The sequence below is a fragment of the Eubalaena glacialis genome, chromosome 19 (assembly GCF_028564815.1).
Source record: "Eubalaena glacialis isolate mEubGla1 chromosome 19, mEubGla1.1.hap2.+ XY, whole genome shotgun sequence".
Classification (NCBI taxonomy): Eukaryota; Metazoa; Chordata; class Mammalia; order Artiodactyla; family Balaenidae; genus Eubalaena; species Eubalaena glacialis.
The window spans coordinates 25884170-25901727 of record NC_083734.1 but is presented as its reverse complement, the minus strand read 5'-3'; the positions used below and the strand labels follow the sequence as shown (position 1 = coordinate 25901727).

Here is a 17558-nt window from a genome sequence, read left to right as displayed (position 1 = left end):
ACAGCCAAAATAAATAAATTAATTAATTTTTTAAAAAGGTAACTTTTTGAAGTTTATGAAGTACCTTCATACCTTGAAGTTTATGAAGTACCTTCTTTCATATATAGTGTCTCATTTATTTCTTATACAAATCTGGTGTGGGTGTGAATACTATATTATTGTGCCCATTTTACAGATTAGGAAGTTGAGTCTCAGAGAAATTAATTGGCTTGACCAAGTTAGTAACATAGCGAGTATATGGCCAAGCCGGGGCTCAAACTCTGCCAGTCCTTCCTCTTCAAAGCCCATGTAATGAACACTGTGCCTATGGATGGTAGGTTGGTGAAGTAAGCACCAGGTGCTTTAAAAGACTGATATTATTACTAGTGGAAAGGATCATGGGGAGCTTCAGTTCCATCCCTACATTTTTATGGATATTGAGTTACAAAGTGGAAGAGTGGCCTTATGCCGTAATCTAGAGAAAGGGGGACACCAAAAGTCACTGAAGAAAAGAATTTTGAAGAACCAAATAGATTAGAGTCAACCTTTTCTTCTCTCTTCTCCAGGCTCCTGAAAAGGCCAAAAAGGGAAGGTAGGGAACTGATCTTTTTACTCTGCACTTTGTTTACCTTGTTTTACTTCTTGTTCTCAACAACTTGGAAGATAGGCATGGTTTCCATCTGCAGGTGTAAAAGATGTGGAAGCCGAGAGAGGCTAAATAATTCTCCCAAGGTCAAGTAGCTATTAATTAAGTTGAAGTTGTAAAACCAGGGTTTTATCCTGAATTTCTGAGCCAGGATGAGATCCTCTTATCATACGAAGATATGCAAAGGCTCGTCTAGCTCCCAGATGTTACAGCTGAGTAGTCAGGTGGGCAACTGCTTCCCTCATCTCTGGGTACTTCCTGGGGCACATACTCGGTTGATAATGGTTGACGTTCCCAGAGAGAGGAGATTGAGAGGCTCTGCTTCATGCTAGGAGGACTTCATGCCTGAGCCTGTTCAAGTGAAGGAGGAACCCACATGTTTGCTCTGTTGCCACCTCCCCCCACAAGTATTCATTTTTTTCAATGGTCCTCCTACTTTTAAAAGGAATTGCTGCCTTCCAGACTTTCAAAGGGGCCAGAAATCAGTGGTTTTGGCTACTAAACAGGAAACTCAAAGCCCTTTCCGTTCCTTTGAGCTGGCTGGAAGGGCTGGGCCTGGAACTATTACCTTCCTTTAAAGGACAGAAGAAAAGTTTTGTATAATTTAAAAAACAAAAACAAAAAAACCTTTTCTGCAGTCCTGAATACCAGCCTTCATTGATATACAACATGGAAAAGAGCTGCCTTGTTGCCTGGCAGTAATGACAGCAAACAAATGTGTCCGACAGTCTGTTTGGGATCTCCTGGTCTGAAATTCTGTTTGCTTCATTCTAATTGCTTCCTTCACTTCCTTTCAGTCTCCCCACCTTGGGTACCACCCTCACTCAAGGGAGCGCCAGACCGTGCCTCGTTGTGCCAGGCTGGGCTGGGGCCCACAGGAGACAGCGACCCAGCCGGGCTATTCTTGTCTGTGTCTATTTGCAAGATGCCTGTTGTTCTCTGTGAATGTTTTTCTCATCATAAATGTTGGCTTGGCAGGGGCCCAGTGTGGAAGCCACGGTGGAAGAGCTTTCAGAATCCTGCCCCAGAGATTCAGTTGGTCCTGAGTGCCAGGCTGAGGAGACAGGCTCATAGATACTGTCGCTGGGGAGGTACCTCTGTACGTATTGCCACCGAGACAGCCCTGATTGGGTTCGGCACCCTTTGTAGAGTGTGGACCTCTGCCAGCACTCTCTCTCGAAGAATAGGCCTGGAGGAACCGTGGTGGCCTTGTGAGGCGCCTCTGGGCCTGACTGGCAACTCTCTTCCCTGCCATGTGCCCTCCCCCACCCTACTCTCTAGGAATTCGAATCTGTGGCAGGCCAGAGAAAGTGACTCTCAGGCCCTGCCTGAAACAGATTGGAACCCCCAGAACAGTGACCTCCAAACCTTTAAAATCACATACCCCTACCAGTAAAGTGTTTGAGCATGTATTCCTAATATGTCTACTTACTTATAAATGGTATACATGGGTTGCTATGTAATACCTACATTATAAACAAATATTAGAAAATTTTAATAATTTCTGTAATTTAAAAGGATGGAAGAAAAAATAAAACAGTTGTAAATTTGCTTTTAATCTTATTTTATTGAAGGTATATATGATTGAATATGCTCTCTTTTTAGGAAAAAAAAAATCTTGGTTTATCACTTTGTGATTCAGTAATTCAGAGGTGTGTCCCTAGGAGAGTATACTTCTATACTTCATTTTAACAGTTGCCCTTAATGAAAACTTCCTTACAAAGGTAGATTCAAATGGAACATTTGCATCCTTGAGCTTACAAAAATCATGGTCCCCATTTTCCAACCCACCCACCAGTTATACAAAGGTTTTTGCTGAACTTTGTAGGTCAGAAAAGTACCTTTTAACGAGACTTCAAACTCCTCTGAAGCTCTTTGTTTGGAATACTTTTAAATAGATCAGGAAATATTTTACAATTCCTAATTGTACAAATATAGGAGTACGGTGTTCAGATATAGGAGAGTTTAGAGATGGCTTATTTTAAAATTTTTATTGGATTTCACCAACAAGAGTGAATTTTACTGTATGTAAAGTTAAAAATAAAAATTAAAAAATCCAATGAGTGTTGACAAATGCATACTCATGCACCACTGAAATCAAGATAAGAAAATTCCAACTCTTGTGTTACCCCTATGTAGTCAAACTTTCCCCTTACCTATAACCTTTGGCAACCAATGCTCTTCTTAGCTAAAGCATTTCAGATTCATCCATGTTATGTGTATTAACATAGGTTTTCATTTCGTTTGAGTAATTGAAACTGCCTAACTCTTATCCAAATGGCTGTGCCATTTTGCAGTGTCTGAATTCCAGTTGCTACACATTCTTGAGTGCACTTAGTTTTGTCAGTTAAAAAAAATTTTTTGGACCATTTTAATATGTGTATAGTGATATGTCAATTATGTTTTTCAGTTTGCATTCCCCTAATGACTAGTGACGTTGAGCATCTTTTCATGGGCCTGTTTCCCATCTGTTTATATTTGGTGAAGTCTGTTCAAATCTTTGCCCATTTTAAAATTGGGTTTCTTGTTTTATTATTGAATTTTGAGAGTTCTTTGTATATTTTAGATACAAGTCCTTTGTTAGACAAGTGATTTGTAGATATTTTCTCCCAGTCTATGGCTTATCTTTTCATTCTCTTAAAAGTGTTTTTCAGAGCAAAAGTTTAAAATTTTGATGAAATTTAGCAGTTTTTTCTTTTATAAATTGTGTTCCTGGTGTAGTATCTAAGAAATCTTTTCTAACGCAAGGTCACAAAGATTTTCTCCTGCATTTTCTTCTGAATATCCTCCATTTTAATTTTTGTACAGGCATATCAATTCTGAGCTACAAAGATCATATAAAATGAAAGCATTGCTAAATACTGTTTAGTGAAACTTTTTTTTAAAGATAAAATTAAATAGATAAAATTTCTAGTATTTTCCCCCTACCCTGAAGGATTGTCTTGTGTACCTTCTGGGGGGACTGCTGCCCTGAAAAGCTCTACAGTGCTGCCTCGCTCCCTGCATTCCCACTGTGCCCAGCAGATAGCAGGTGATCTGTGAGTCTTTGAGAAGTGAATGTCTTTTCCTGCCATAAATGGTGAAGCTGTGTTACTTCATGTTGTCGTTTTCCAGTCTGCTTTCTTCTAGAATTTGTTTTCCGATAACCACCTTCTTCTAAGCTCTAACTTGAAGATCTTGATAAAAGTTTCCTCGAGGGTGGCACTCCCGATTATCCATAATGTAGGACCACAGAATTATACGAGAATATAATTTTGGAGCTGGAAGGAGACTTGGAGGTCAACTAGTCCAAGTCCCTTATTAAAATCAAACCAAAAATAAATGAACTCTGGTAAATTCACAGACTGGAATATGACTCAGCAATGAAAAGAGAATGAACTATTGATATATACAGCAACATAGATGAATCTTAAAAGAATTATGCTGTGTGAAAGAAGCCAGGCAAGAAACACTACATGCTGTATGATTGCATTTATTAAAAATTATGGAAAATACAAACTATAGTGACAGTAGACAGTGGCTGCCTGAGGATGAGTGGGAAGAGAGTGAGGAGGGAAGAGATGGCCGGATTGAGGGACATGAGGAAACTTTTGGATGTGACAGATAGTCCATAATCTTGGTTGTGGTGATGATTTCACAGGTATATGCAGGTATCAAAACTCATCAAATAGTACACTTTAAATATACACACTTTATTATTGTATGTCAGATATATACCAATAAAGCCATTTAAAGAAAAAAAAAGGAAATTAGAGGCAATTGACTCATGCAATAAATATTTTATAAATGATGCCAGATTCATGCTATGTGTTGTGGGTTCAGAGAGAGATTGAAGACATGGTTCATGCCTTCAGGGAGCTCACAATCTAGTGAGTGAGTTAGACAGAGAGACAATTTAAATCCAGTATGCTAAGAGCTAAGAAAAAGGAACAGGCAGGGAACAAGAGGAGTCCAGTACATGGGTACCAATGGGTACCTCTTCCTGAGGAGGTCAGAGAAAGCCTTACGAAAGGGAGGAAGCTGAGCTGAGGCTTAGGATTGGTCAAGTGGAGGAGCCTCCCCATCTCAGGGAAGATGGTGGTCAGAGTTGGTGAAATGCAAGTTCCAGGAATTGCACGTGGTTCGGCCTGACTAGAGCAAAGGACACAGTGGGAAAGTAGCAAGAGAAGAGACTGCAGAGGTTGGTGAGACCAGATCGTGAAGCTTTTGCTATCCTGGCGGTGCTTGGATGTCTTGTGCTCCAAAGTTGAGCTAACAGGTTGGCCAAATATAGGGTCTGTGTTGCTGGGACATTGTCTCATCCAAACACTTGGCATGGACTTCCAGGTTCCAGGTTTCGAGGCTGTGACACTCCTATTCATGCTCAGTGCTAGCCTGGAGCTCTTATGTTCCCCGGGGATGTTTTACCCAAAGGAAAGAGCTGGTTTCAGCCTGAGCAGCAGCTGGGGAACATCTGCCTGCTGCTCAGAGCTGCACCTGGGAGCCAAGGCTTCTGGTACATTTGTATGGGAGGCAACCAACAATCTAGCTTCCCCAAAGGCAGTTTTTCCACAGGTCAAGAATTTTACCTTTCTCTCCGGCTGGCAGCACTGATCCCTAAAGTCCTGTGCTTCTGACAACAGCTGTCTCATGGGCAGTGATCTGTGTCCCGTCTGGTTCTCTCCTACCCTTTGGTCATCTGTTAACCAGTCACCCATAGATTTCTCCAGCCACTGAATAACAGAGGTCATGGGAGAGTCCCTTATTTGTTTGTTTGTTTATTTATTTTAAGAGTGGTCTTCAGAGCAGACCAGGATGTTTAATTCAGGGTACAGTTGTCAGGCCACATTAAAAATGCAGGCAGAAATGCAGTACATGGATGGCTCATGTCAGCCAGACGTTTCAGTGTAACCAGAGGAGGAAAACACGGATAGGGCCTGTGTTAGTGGAAGTAGATGCCAAATCGCACGGCAAGCTCTGGCTCCTGTTTCTCCTGTTCCCTGCCATCCTCCAGCCAGAAGAAAGAAGCTCCTCTTTAAGCTAGAAGTTAAAGTGGGATTACTGCTTAATGAGCATTCCTGTGATCTAGAGATAAAGTTGCTTACACCTCAAAAGGAGAGCTTTCGTGCTGCCATTTAGGAGGATGGTCTAGCAGTTAGGATCTCCAAGAAAGCAAGACCAGTGAGAAGTGTGGGTTTGGTGGTTTATTCTTACCTTGGGGATTCTTTGCTGTCTTCTGCAGGGTTGAACCAAGAGGGCAAGCAGAGGTGCTTGTGCTGGTTTCCATGCCCTAGCCGACTTGAAAGCTGTGGGCAGTACAGGTGGCTGAAATCAAGTGGGTCCAGGAAAGGCCAGTGTGGATTAATGATATTTTCTTACCTGGGCTGGTGAAAACAGTCCGAGTGTGGGCTGACCCGGGCTCTGTAGCTCTGTTTATTCTGCCTTCTCCTCCTCCCACCATGCCATCTGCTAGCTGGAGGGTTAACTGGCTCACTGCTCCCTTTTAGCCGTGTCAGCCCTGCAAGGTCATGATTGTTGTGCTTTGGGGCTGGTTTCCCGAATGGGTGGGTGAAATGGATCTCTAACTATCGATTTGTCTTCTTGCATTTCAGTCATTCCAAGGAAGTCAAGGACGAGCATACCTCTTTAACTCAGTGTGAGTGTCTCTGAATGGTACATCCATTGTTCGGTGCAAATATTGAGGGGTGGGGAAAAGCAACGCTCAGTGATAATTAAACAATGGAACCTGTCCTCTCTGACACACACACACACACACACACACACACACACACACACACATACACCCATGGAGCATTATTTACCACAAGTGGTAGCCAGTCATCCTTGGGGACTTTGGGGGGGCATCATCTTTGGCTAAAAATAATATAGTCACTACCCCCAGTAAGTACAGAGGGCTGTAGTCTCCTAGGGAAGAAGCTGAAGTGCTTCTGAGAGCTTCAACACGGGAGGTCTTATAACTAGACCTGAGATATGTCTCTGGGGAAGAGAAGGAGGGCGAACAGAGGACACCAGGATCTGCTGGAGGACTAAGGTTGGAGAAGCCTTCATAAAGTGGAGTTAGTGAAGAGCCTCCATCCCCTCCTACAGATGCACAGTCTGCCACAGCCCTCAGCATTATTTACAGCTTTCTCTAGGAAAGCAAGCCTGATGAACTGTGAAAATGGAAATCTAGCGTGTTCAGTCTAAAATAATAGGTGCTCTGTGAAGGAGTCTATGTATTTGATAGATGGGGCTCACCCATCCTTGTGATCAGGACAGGACTGTGCCGTCATGATTGACATCTCTGGCTGCAGTCAGTCCTCAGGAAGCTCTGAGGACCTGTGCTCATGGCTGTGGACTTCAATGTGGTTGTCAGTTTGTCCCCTTAAATCACAAGGCTAAAAGCATTTGTTAGAAAAATTCTGAGCAAAGTCTCAACCATAAAGACTACTTTTAGTAGACTCATTGAATCAGAACTTGCAGATCTGAAATGCATCTCAACGGAGACGTTTCCATGTGGCTACCTTTTCGGAGGTTATTCCTGGTTTCAGTTAGAGATGCTGCTCTTCTCAGTGTTGGCTTCCCTTCAGGCAGCTGTACTCCGTTAATTTTTTGCTGGAAGTCCAGCTTGAACAACTGATGGTGAGCATGTGCCTGACGCCCCGCTCTCTCTCTCTGTCCCTTGGCACAGAGTTAACGTGGGCTGCGGGCCGGCAGAAGAGCGCGTGTTGCTAACAGGACTGCACGCCGTCGCGGACATTTACTGTGAAAACTGCAAAACCACTCTGGGCTGGAAATATGTAAGTACCAAGGAGTCTGACTGGTGGAGAGAGGGCCGTGAAGGAACTAGCTGAGAGCCACACATTGGAAGAATGTTTTCTTTTACTTGCCTCCCGTGGCCTTGTGGGATTATCTTTGACCAGGATGGGAAACTCAGCTCAAAGAGCAGTTCCTGGCACACTTTTGTTTGCCACACTCATCCCCTTTTCACTGACAGTCACTCCTCGTACTCCTTTCTTCACCTGCTCCTGATACACGCACACACACACACACACACACACACACACACACACATACCCTCTCAATTTAATTAATAATAGTAATAGTAATAATAACAATGGCACATAACATTTCCTGACAACTTACTGCGTTCCAGACGTACATTATTTTATTTACTCTTCACAGAATCCTTAGAGGATAAGGATTTACCCATTTTAATCCCTAGTTTATGGCTGAGGAAACTGAGGCTTAGGGAGGTTAATAGTATGTCCAGTGTTGTCTAGCCATTCCATGGCCAAACGAGGAGAGGAGTCCAGGTGGTGGTCAGACTGCAGAGCCCATGTGCTTTGATGCTCCAGTAAATGTCCCCAAAACATCTCTTAGGTCCCAGACCCTGTGCTAGGCATCATCAAATACTGTGTTAATTAATGTCCACAGTCAGATATAGTCATGGCTGGCCCTGCCCAACTGGACGTTTATTCCTGCACTGTTTAACTCCACAGATATTTTTAACATCTCCTTGGTACCTAGGAGAGTGGGCAGTCCCTTGCCAGGGTGAGAGGAGGTATATGTGTTCAGTGAAAGTCAACTTGTATTATTGTTATTATTATCATTGGCAGATCTTTTCACAGTGCTTTTCTCTGCCCTGTCTCTCATTGTGGGAATATTGAAAAATGAGTCTTCCTGTTTCTGGGAGGGCAATTTATTCCATGTAAAATGCCTCAAATCCCCTGTCCTGTCAGTTGCAGAGGGTCAGTGTGGGGCTGGCTCATAGGACCTGCCGTTAGCTAGCTTGGGAAGGAGCCTGAAGGAGTAGTCAGAACCGCCCACAGAGTAATGAGGATGCATCAGTGTAGGTTTGTTGACTGCAGTAAATGCACCGCTCTGCAGGACTTTGATAGTGGGGGAGCTTGTGCATACGTGGGAGCAGGGAGCGTATAAATAAAGTTCAAAAATGTGCAGATCTTGGGGAGTTACCTGGTGGCCTAGTGGTTAGGATTCCGGGCTTTCACTGCCGTGGCCCGGGTTCAGTCCCTGGTTGGGGAACTGAGATCCCACAAGCTCCGTGGCTTGGCCAAAAAAAAAAAAAAAAAGTGCAGATCTAAAAAACTGCTGCAGGTGGAGTCTGCAGTGCAGCAGCATGGCCTTTAGATTCCATCTTTTCATGTCTTCCTTGAAATGTTCAGAATGAGAACAAAAAAACCTAGACACTGTGTTTCATGATGCCAAGAAGGTTTAACCACAGCTTCCTACGGGAGAAACTGGCCTTGGCCCTTCTCCCCCTGTATGGCCACTGGTCCCCTCTGAGTGATCTGGGGGGCCACAGTTCTGGTTTTGATGATCCAAAAGTGTTCTGCTTCTTCTTTGTTTCCCAACTTCTTGGCTGTCTTATTCCTTGAATGTGTGCTGGATTTATATACAGAAGATAAATCTGACTTGGTTTTGCTCCTTTCTTCAGGTAAAATGATTCAGTCCTTTGACAAAGCTTTATTAAGAACCTTTGTGCTGGATACAAAAGCGAATGAGATCTAGTTCTTGCCCTCAGGGTGTTCATAGTCATGATACCAAGGGGGAAAACCACAGGTGAAGTTACAACAGCTGGACAGGACAACAGAGGACCATCCATCTCCCCAAACATTCATTGATCACCTCTCACATGCCAGGCCCAGTGCTCCAACCTTTCACTCTACTATTCCTTCCGACCCTTATAATAACCCTATGAAGTACTTGTAATTATCCCAATTTTGTAAATAGAAAGTTTATAATTTTGTAAATTGTAAAAGGAAGTCAGATGCTTAAATGATGCTTCTGATGCTAGGAAGCAGTCGATGTGGGGTTTAGGGGGGATGTTTGTTTCAATTCCAGATCTAGTGCTGTCTACTGGAATCCAGTTGTGACATTTTGCAAGTGCCCTGTGGCTTGGGGGGTGTTCACTTTTTTCTTTCTTTTTTTTTGTTGAATAGGGACACACTGTCACTTTCCTAGTTTTGTTTTTTCCTCCTCTCTATCCTGAATACACTACTATGGAACAATAGGTCCTATTCCCAAACCACATTCCTCTGGTTGTGTACACATCACACACACACACACACAGACACACACACAAACGGAGCTGGGGAATAATGAGGTGTCAGGGAAATTACTGCTGAGCCCACAGCTCTTGTATGTGTGTGGTGTGTTTGCACTTTCTCTCGGTGCCCCTCCCCTCTCCGCTATGTGGAATGATTCCTCTCTCAACAAGAGGCTCGAGTCTGAACTCTTGTTCTGAGACCCGGAGCCCCTGAGCTCTAGAACAGAAGATACAGTCCATACAAATGCTGCCCAGAATCTATCGACAGTAGGATTTATTTAGCTCCTTCCTAATTTAGGGACTCGGGAGGGAGAGCTGATGTCCACTGCTCTGCACATTGAGCTTTGCCATCTGATGACCCTGATACCCAGTGTTTTTCAGATGATACACCAAGATGGTTTTTTGTATCTGTGTCTGCAAATAGAATATCACCTTGATCCTACTCCTAGGCAGGACTTATTTCTGCGGGGCTTATTAGCTGGGAGAGCCTGCAGTGCTGTAAGTTTCAGCTGGTAACCTCCCAGCTGGTTTGCATTGGGTTTGCCCTTCTCTGGAGGCCTGGCAGCTGGGTAGGGCTCAAGGGCTGCCAGGTCCTTCAGCCTGGAGTTCATACAGCTCCTTTTTCCCTGGAGAAAAGCAATGACGGAAAAACAAACATAACACATCTGACATGGAAATAGCAAGATAAGAAATAAAAGAGAGACCTGTTTGCCCTCACAATATATTTTGTTTCTGTTCCTGAATGTCTTTTCTCTAAGCCTAACAAGCACAGTTTAAAATAATGACACAGTGGGAATTCCCTGGCAGTCCAGTGTTTAGGACTCTGGGCTTTCACTGCAGAGGGCTCGCGTTTAATCTCTGGTCGGGGAACTAAGATCCCAGAAGCTGCACAGACCGGCCAAAAAATAATAATAAAATAAAATAATGACACAGAAACTTTATGGATACCTCCATAGGGCAGATTTCTGGTAAACATCAGAAACCAAGTGCCCCTAAGATTTTATACACACGTACACACACACACACACGCACACACATACATATATATATAGATGGATCTATCAATGAACAAAACATGAAGTTTATCTTGTGGTAGTGGGAGACAGACAAAACACAAAATAGATATGCAAGTTATACTGCATGTTTGAAGGTGGTAAGTGCTGTGGAGAAAAATAAAGCAGGAAAAGGGGGCAGGGAGGGATTGCTGCCTGGGAAGTTGTGATTTTCAGTAAAGACCTTACTGAGATGGTGACGTTTGGCCAGAGACTTGAATGAGCAAAGATCCTGAAGAAACGCTATTGCAAATATTGAGAAAAATATTTAGAATATTTAAATTCAGAACATTTAAATTTAAAAATATTTAAATTCTATTGTAAATATTGAGAAAGTCCTGCTGATGCCTCAGTGCTGCAGTTAAGCCAAGGGGACATAGTGTGCTGAGTGGTAGGAATTCTCAGTGAGTCTGGGTGACGCCGGAGCCAGACTTTAGTGGTCCTGGTACCTGTCATTGGCCCCGCCTTGGCTCCTGTGCTCCAAAAGTCATCTGCTTGTCTTCGGTCATTCAGTGTCTTTTCTCTTCCTTTGTGTTTCCTAGGAACATGCCTTTGAAAGCAGCCAGAAATATAAAGAAGGCAAATACATCATTGAGCTAGCACACATGATCAAGGACAATGGCTGGGACTGATTGGAGAACATCTACCCAACCCAGTGTCCACGTGAATGCCATCCAACCGAACATTCTACCCAAGCGTGAGAGAGTGACTGAACACTTGGTTCCATCCATTTAGGGGCCTTGCCATCTGGGGCATTCTCCCACCCTGCCACCATCTTTCTGGTGACCAGCCTCTAAATTGCTGTCTCTCTGTCTCTTTGCTTTGTATCTGTTTGTGAGTTGATCCTGGCTTCTCTCTCTGTTCTAGTGTTGGCTGAAAGCAAAACAACGAAAGGAACAGATGCCTGCCCGCATGGCGGCAGCCCACTTTGATAAAGGCCCCAGGGCCCTTGAAGAGCTGCCTGATGGCCTCTTGTCAGGAGAACAGTGGCACAGCGCAGGGGTGTGAGGAAGAGGGGAACCATGAGGGTCCCGGGTGGGTAGGGGACGGGAGGGTAGAGGTAAGAACAAACTTGTGCTGCTCCTGGAGACCTGGGAACTTAGGCTTGAAATAATCGACTTGTCTAAAAGGACAAAGAGAAAAAAAAATACCTCATGACTGCATTCTCTCTGATCAGAAGCTTCTGTTCCTGACACCAAATGTGCCAGGTTAGCAAATGAGCACAAGAAGTGGCCCTAATTCTAGCTGGCAGGGCAGGGGTCAGCCTGGTTCCCCTGGGCCGAGCTGGGGAGTGTCCTGGCAGCAATGAGTGACTCGGGAAAAGCCCAGATGGTTTTGATGACTCTGATGCCTCACTGCTCCTCTGGGTAATCATCTTTGCCTCTTCAGCCACTGTAGGTGACAGGAGAGGGGACTGCCATTTGCAATGGGTGCAAGATCCAAACGTCCCAAAGGCTTTGACCAGCAACCAAGTAAAATCAGTGATGGAGGATAACAGGGAACAAAGGGGGATGCGGTTTAGGAGCTCCTGCAGAAATGGCTCTGATACTGGGCCAGAGAAAATAAAAAGTAGAACCAGTTAGCAGTTCTGACTGACCTTTTCTTCTGAACCTTAGTAAGAGAAGAGCATTGTGGCAAGGAAGGGGGGGTGGGGCGGGGCAGTGCCGGGAATAGTTTAGGTTTGAACCATAACAGGTTAAGTGCATCTTTCTTCTTTGGTATGCAATGGCTTCACTGAGATCAGCAATTCTTTGTATGTAGAGTTTTGGGTGTTTTTCTCCAGTTCTATCATTGTAGATCGTGGAAAACAAAGTCCCAAGGCTTCGAGCTTAGTGATAACCTGGCCGGTAGATTCCTCATGCCCCTAGCTGTTCTCTTTTACTTGAATGTTTTGTGTGGAGACAAATCTGTCAATGTGATCCAGCAATGGGAAGGTCTCAGATTTGATGTCAAACGGCAAGTTATAAATTCCAGTATTACACCCCACTCCCCACCTCCCCATCCAAAGTTCATTATATTAGGGAAGTGGAGAACAAATCCCTGTAAGGCTCTTGAGAGAGAGAGGAAGGAGTTTGTTACGTTTAATCAACACTGTGAAGTCTGTTCTACAGCAATTTAGCCAGTACGTGGTGCATGACCGAAACTCATTTAACTGAGTTAATTTCATTGCTTAGACTGAAAATATTATTATTGCTAAGATATGTGTAGGTTTTGTTAGGTAATTCTCAGCATCTCATTCCCCAAGTAGGCTGATCCCATAGGAAAATTCACCTTAAAAGTCACAAAAGAGTGAGTTCATGGAGATGAGAACCTGTAAAATTCTTAACCAAGATTAAAGCGGCCAACCCAGGACATTTTCAGAATTGAGCCAAATTCCCAGAGGGGGCCAGTCTGTTGTGGAAATGCCTTTTTGAGTCTCTGTGTGTTGATTGTGGAACCAGGGGCTGAGATGGGTGTGGTCCTGCCCAGCCCCACGTTCAGCAGCAGACAGCTTCTGTAAGACAAAGAGGATTCTTAAAAATCGAATTTTGTTCCGGAAGGCTTCTTGCCCACATCTTTTGGTGCTTTTAGTAGCCTGGGAGATTAAGTTGTTCTCTCCACGTTACTAAAAAGCAGACTGAGGTTCAGAAGAAGTCTTTTCATTTCCGATCCCAGAGAAATAGTTCCTCTGGCTCCCAGGCCCCAGATCTCAATTAAAAAAAAAAAAAAAAAATTTCAACTTTCACATTCCTAAACTGGCTTGCCAGCATAGAAATCATAGATTCCCCTCCCCATCCCTGCTGAAGGCAGTGGCCCTCATTTCTGTATTTTGATTAGCCCCTTGACTCAGGAAACATCCTGGCTATTGATAATCCTTTCCATAAAGAGAAGACGGTATGGGGGGTTGGGGAGGACATGGGTAAGTGTGTAAAAATGGAGCGTGGTGACATAGAAACCGGACATGAGGTGCCCTAGAATTTTCAAGGGGCAGAGGAGACTGATGTGCCACTGTGTTTGTGGGGGTGGGGCCTCTGACTCTTACACGGATCAGAGCAGGCTCCAGTTAGACCCCGGTTCTGGTATTTTTTTCAATTACTATCCATTGAGCATCCAGTGGGCGCGTGGCACCGTACTTGGTGCCAGAGATCTGAGCAGCACGTTGCAACAGGGGAAGAAAACCCAACTCATCAGGCTTTCCCTTTGTGTCAACCAGAAGTGCTTCTTATAACTTTAGCTTCATTCATGGCTTGTCTATCTAATGTCTATAGTATTGGAGAGACCGCAGCTGAGCGATGGAGATGCATCAACTCAAGGCCTCAGTCAGTTCATTTCTTAATTTCCTCACCAAATTATTGACTCAGAGCATAACCAAAGACCTCATCCATTCACCCCTGGGAGGTTTGGGGAATTGGAGTTCAATGATAAAGCTAGGGTGGGGTGCAGGGAGTAGGGAAGGGGAGAAGAAGTGAGAAAGGAAAAGGTATAAAACCTTTTATTTATACTGAGGTTCAGAAGAAGTTTTATACCTCAGCCAGCAGCTGCCTTCTTTCAACTGAAGTCCAACCGGCAGACTCTAGTTCCATCTCCCCTGTACCTTCCTAAGTCATATGGCCTTGGCCGTCCTGGATTACACCCAGCCTGCCGGGCGGGATATTAGTCTCAGGCTGCTGATGTCCACCGATCGTCAGCTGGGCCTGCCTGAGTGCTCCCCCAATTCCCCTGACAGCAGAGTAAATCTTTACTGGTGGATCAGTGTGTAAAAGAGAGGTGTCCCCTTGACAAAAAGATTTTCAAGTGGATATATAAGAAACAGTTGCTTGTGAAATATACTTTTGTAAATAATATTTAATTTTTTAAATAATATATTTGGTGCTGTTTTCTCAGATCCCCTGAGAGCACTTTTTATTTTCATTTTTAAATGCTGTGGTTTCCTCTGCATTTCTTGAAGTATATCTTAAGGGAAACAGTGATCACCAGTATACTCTTAAAAAAGAAAAAAGAAAAAAAGAAGATCTCCATCACTTTAGTCTGGACGGAGGCAATAAAGCAATGCCTCTCTGCATTTCTTCCCAATGGAGCAGACTCTGCAGTACATTACCAAGTTAAGAATTGAAATATTTTCTTGCACCACTCTTGGCTAGAAAAGAAAATAGATAAAATCAAATAAATGTAGTAACAAATTAGAGTGATTCCTCTTGTTGGAAGAATTTCCAACAGATTGGAGTCTTGGAGTCTTGTTTTTATGTGTGTGTGTGTGTGTGTGTAAAGCACTTTGGATTGTGCCTCCTGTTTTCGTTTTTATTGGGGACACTGTACCTACAGTTTACACCTTGGGCACATAAGATTTTTCTTCTCTTTTTCTCTGGTGGTTTTGTTTCTGAGAGGACCAACAGCACAACCCTCGAGGATTTTGTTTTCCTGAGCATGGAGCTGTTGCCTGTTTGCTCCTTTGTCTTTCTTTGTGTGCTCAACTTTTACAGACTGTAAAGGAAATCTGTTGTTGCGAAGATCAAGCAGAGTCAAAGCTGTGTTTCTCACTGAGATGTGAGTGTATTCATCATGAACCCAGGGCTCCAGCTGTTGTGGAAGCCACATCATGTTAAACATTAAACTGGTTTGGGTAGAAAGAACATCAATAAAATAATACACATACCTTGGAGGTAAACACCTTTTTTTTTTTTTTTTTTTTTTTTTTTTTTTAAGGTCAGATTGCCTCAGGTTCAGGAAGAGGCTGGGAAATCAAATCTTGAACACAATCATCTTACATATTTTAAAAAAAGAGTCTGCTCAAATGAGAAAACGTGCTAGTGGTCTAGTTCAAGGAAAGAGATATTTAGTATTTAAAAATAAAATACAGTCGTGAAATTGGCCAGCAGTGAAAGGTAAAGCCAAGAAGAAACAAGCTGTTCTCATATTACCAAATTCTATCTGTCCGTGTGTTTTTGTATAACATTTTGGTGAAAGTGAGAGTCAGTTCCCTTTTCCAACCTGCAGAGACTATCTTTCAATACAGACTCTATTTATGCTTGTGTTTACAAACTGTATTTGTTGGGTTTGGGTTTTGTTTTTCTTTTTTTTTTTTTAATTAAAAAAATTTTTTTTTCAGTGGCATTTTCAGGTCACTTTGCTTCAATAACAAAGATAATTATTTTCAAGTAATTTGTCTTCACCTTTTCCTGTATTTGTACATAGTGATTCAATATTAGAGAAAAATGCATTGTTTCTGTCATATTTCCAATCTGTGTTGGTGCTCATTTGAGAAAATAAAGTTTTCAAATATTAATTCTTTGGAGGGCTCATCTGTCTTAATTGACCCAGCATGTTTTATCTTGACATTTAACATTTAAAGCAACTGACAGACCTGTAGGTGGTCATCTGTCTAACCCTATTCACAGATCCGTCAACTGAGGCCCTGAGGGGTTATTTTCCCTAAGGACGCTTGGCTGATTGATGAATACAAATCAGGTCTTCTGTTTATCTACAAACACTTCTCCTGGCTTTGGAGATCAGAAATGCAGAAATGTATCATTTCTGTCTACTAGGCCCCATATTCTTAGACTCTGCAAGCTTTTCTGTTTATACCAATTTTCTTTAGAGATAAAATTACATTAGGTGAAGGGAAAAAAAAGTAAAACAACAAAATAATGTCAAAAAGAGGCAACATTATCTCTGAATGGTTGGCTAACAAAGGGAGATAAATATTCACAGTTATAATATATGGAAAATCAAGTCTTCTCACTCACTGGACAAATATTAAACATTTATTAGGTTCTAGCCACTGAGTAAGGCAATTCGACCATCCTAATAAAGCGGCTGTCTTTTTCCCCAAGTACCTTTCCTCTAGTCTCGTCCATAGGCACACACAACCTTGCATAGCTAGTCATTGTAAGTACAGTTTTAACAAGGCTAAACATATTTGCCTAGACATCATCAATTTATACTGTATTTTAAAGCACTTTTTCAAAAGCTTGCATCCATAACTTATAGAGTTCCCACCTTGTGCAGGCAACCAAAATAGCAAAGAGGATATTAAAGCCACACGAGTGTATGTGTTTGTGAGTTTTCACATTGGTGATAATATTTGAAAAGCCTATTCCCTGTAAAATAGGAAATACCTTCTCTACGTCCCTAGACTTTTTACTTACCTATTCTGGGCCCAGCTACAGTTAACTTTTATTTGTCCTTGAGTGCATTATCTTATTCCTGTGACCTGTTTTGCTTCAATGCCTATGCCTGTTATCATTTCATTCCTGTTTGCCTTTGGCAGGCAGGAAGGAGAGAAAAGATAACATGTGCAGGAGACAACCAGTCTCAGACCAGCAGCCCTTGGACCCTCCTCACCTTTGCAAGCTCTCATAGCCCACAGTGGCTGTCCAGGAGATCACGCTGGAAGAAAGGGAGGGGAGAGCAGAGATGTTCATGGAGTGCTTGGTTTGCGTGAGACCCTGTGTTGGGTGCTTTGCTTCTGTGACCTCATGTAGGATCTTCACAGTGAGGTACTTTCTCATATCATTCTAGGAGTCCTTCCCACCCTGTGGGAAAACAGTGACAAATGCTGATCATCCTCATTTTGTAGATGACAGAATTGAGGTTTGCTAGCGACAGGATCAGGAATCATAGTCAATCTGACTTCACAGCCCTATGTTCTTTGTTCTTTCCCTACACCATGTTCCAAATTTCAGCCTCTCTCTTCTCCAGCCTTCTTTCTTTTTTTTTTTTTTTTTTTGGGCCACGCCATGTGGCATGCAGGATGTTAGTTCCCAGACCAGGGATTGAACCCATGCCCCCTACAGTGGAAGCGTGGAGTCGTAACCACTGGACCTCCAGGGAATTCCTCTCTAGCCTTAATTCT

At 43.1% G+C, this 17558-nt stretch overlaps 1 protein-coding gene across 1 annotated transcript in view; it reads left to right on the top strand.

Moving 5' to 3' along the window:
- The window catches only part of YPEL2 (yippee like 2), a 38129-nt gene extending 25769 nt beyond the window's left edge, over positions 1–12360 (top strand). Inside the window, exons 2-4 of the mRNA XM_061175975.1 lie at positions 6217–6260; positions 7296–7404; positions 11269–12360. Of these exons, the coding sequence (XP_061031958.1) occupies positions 6217–6260; positions 7296–7404; positions 11269–11358 (243 nt within the window). The 3' untranslated portion in view covers positions 11359–12360. The remainder of the gene's footprint in view (positions 1–6216; positions 6261–7295; positions 7405–11268) is intronic.
- The last annotated feature ends 5198 nt before the right edge of the window (positions 12361–17558 follow it).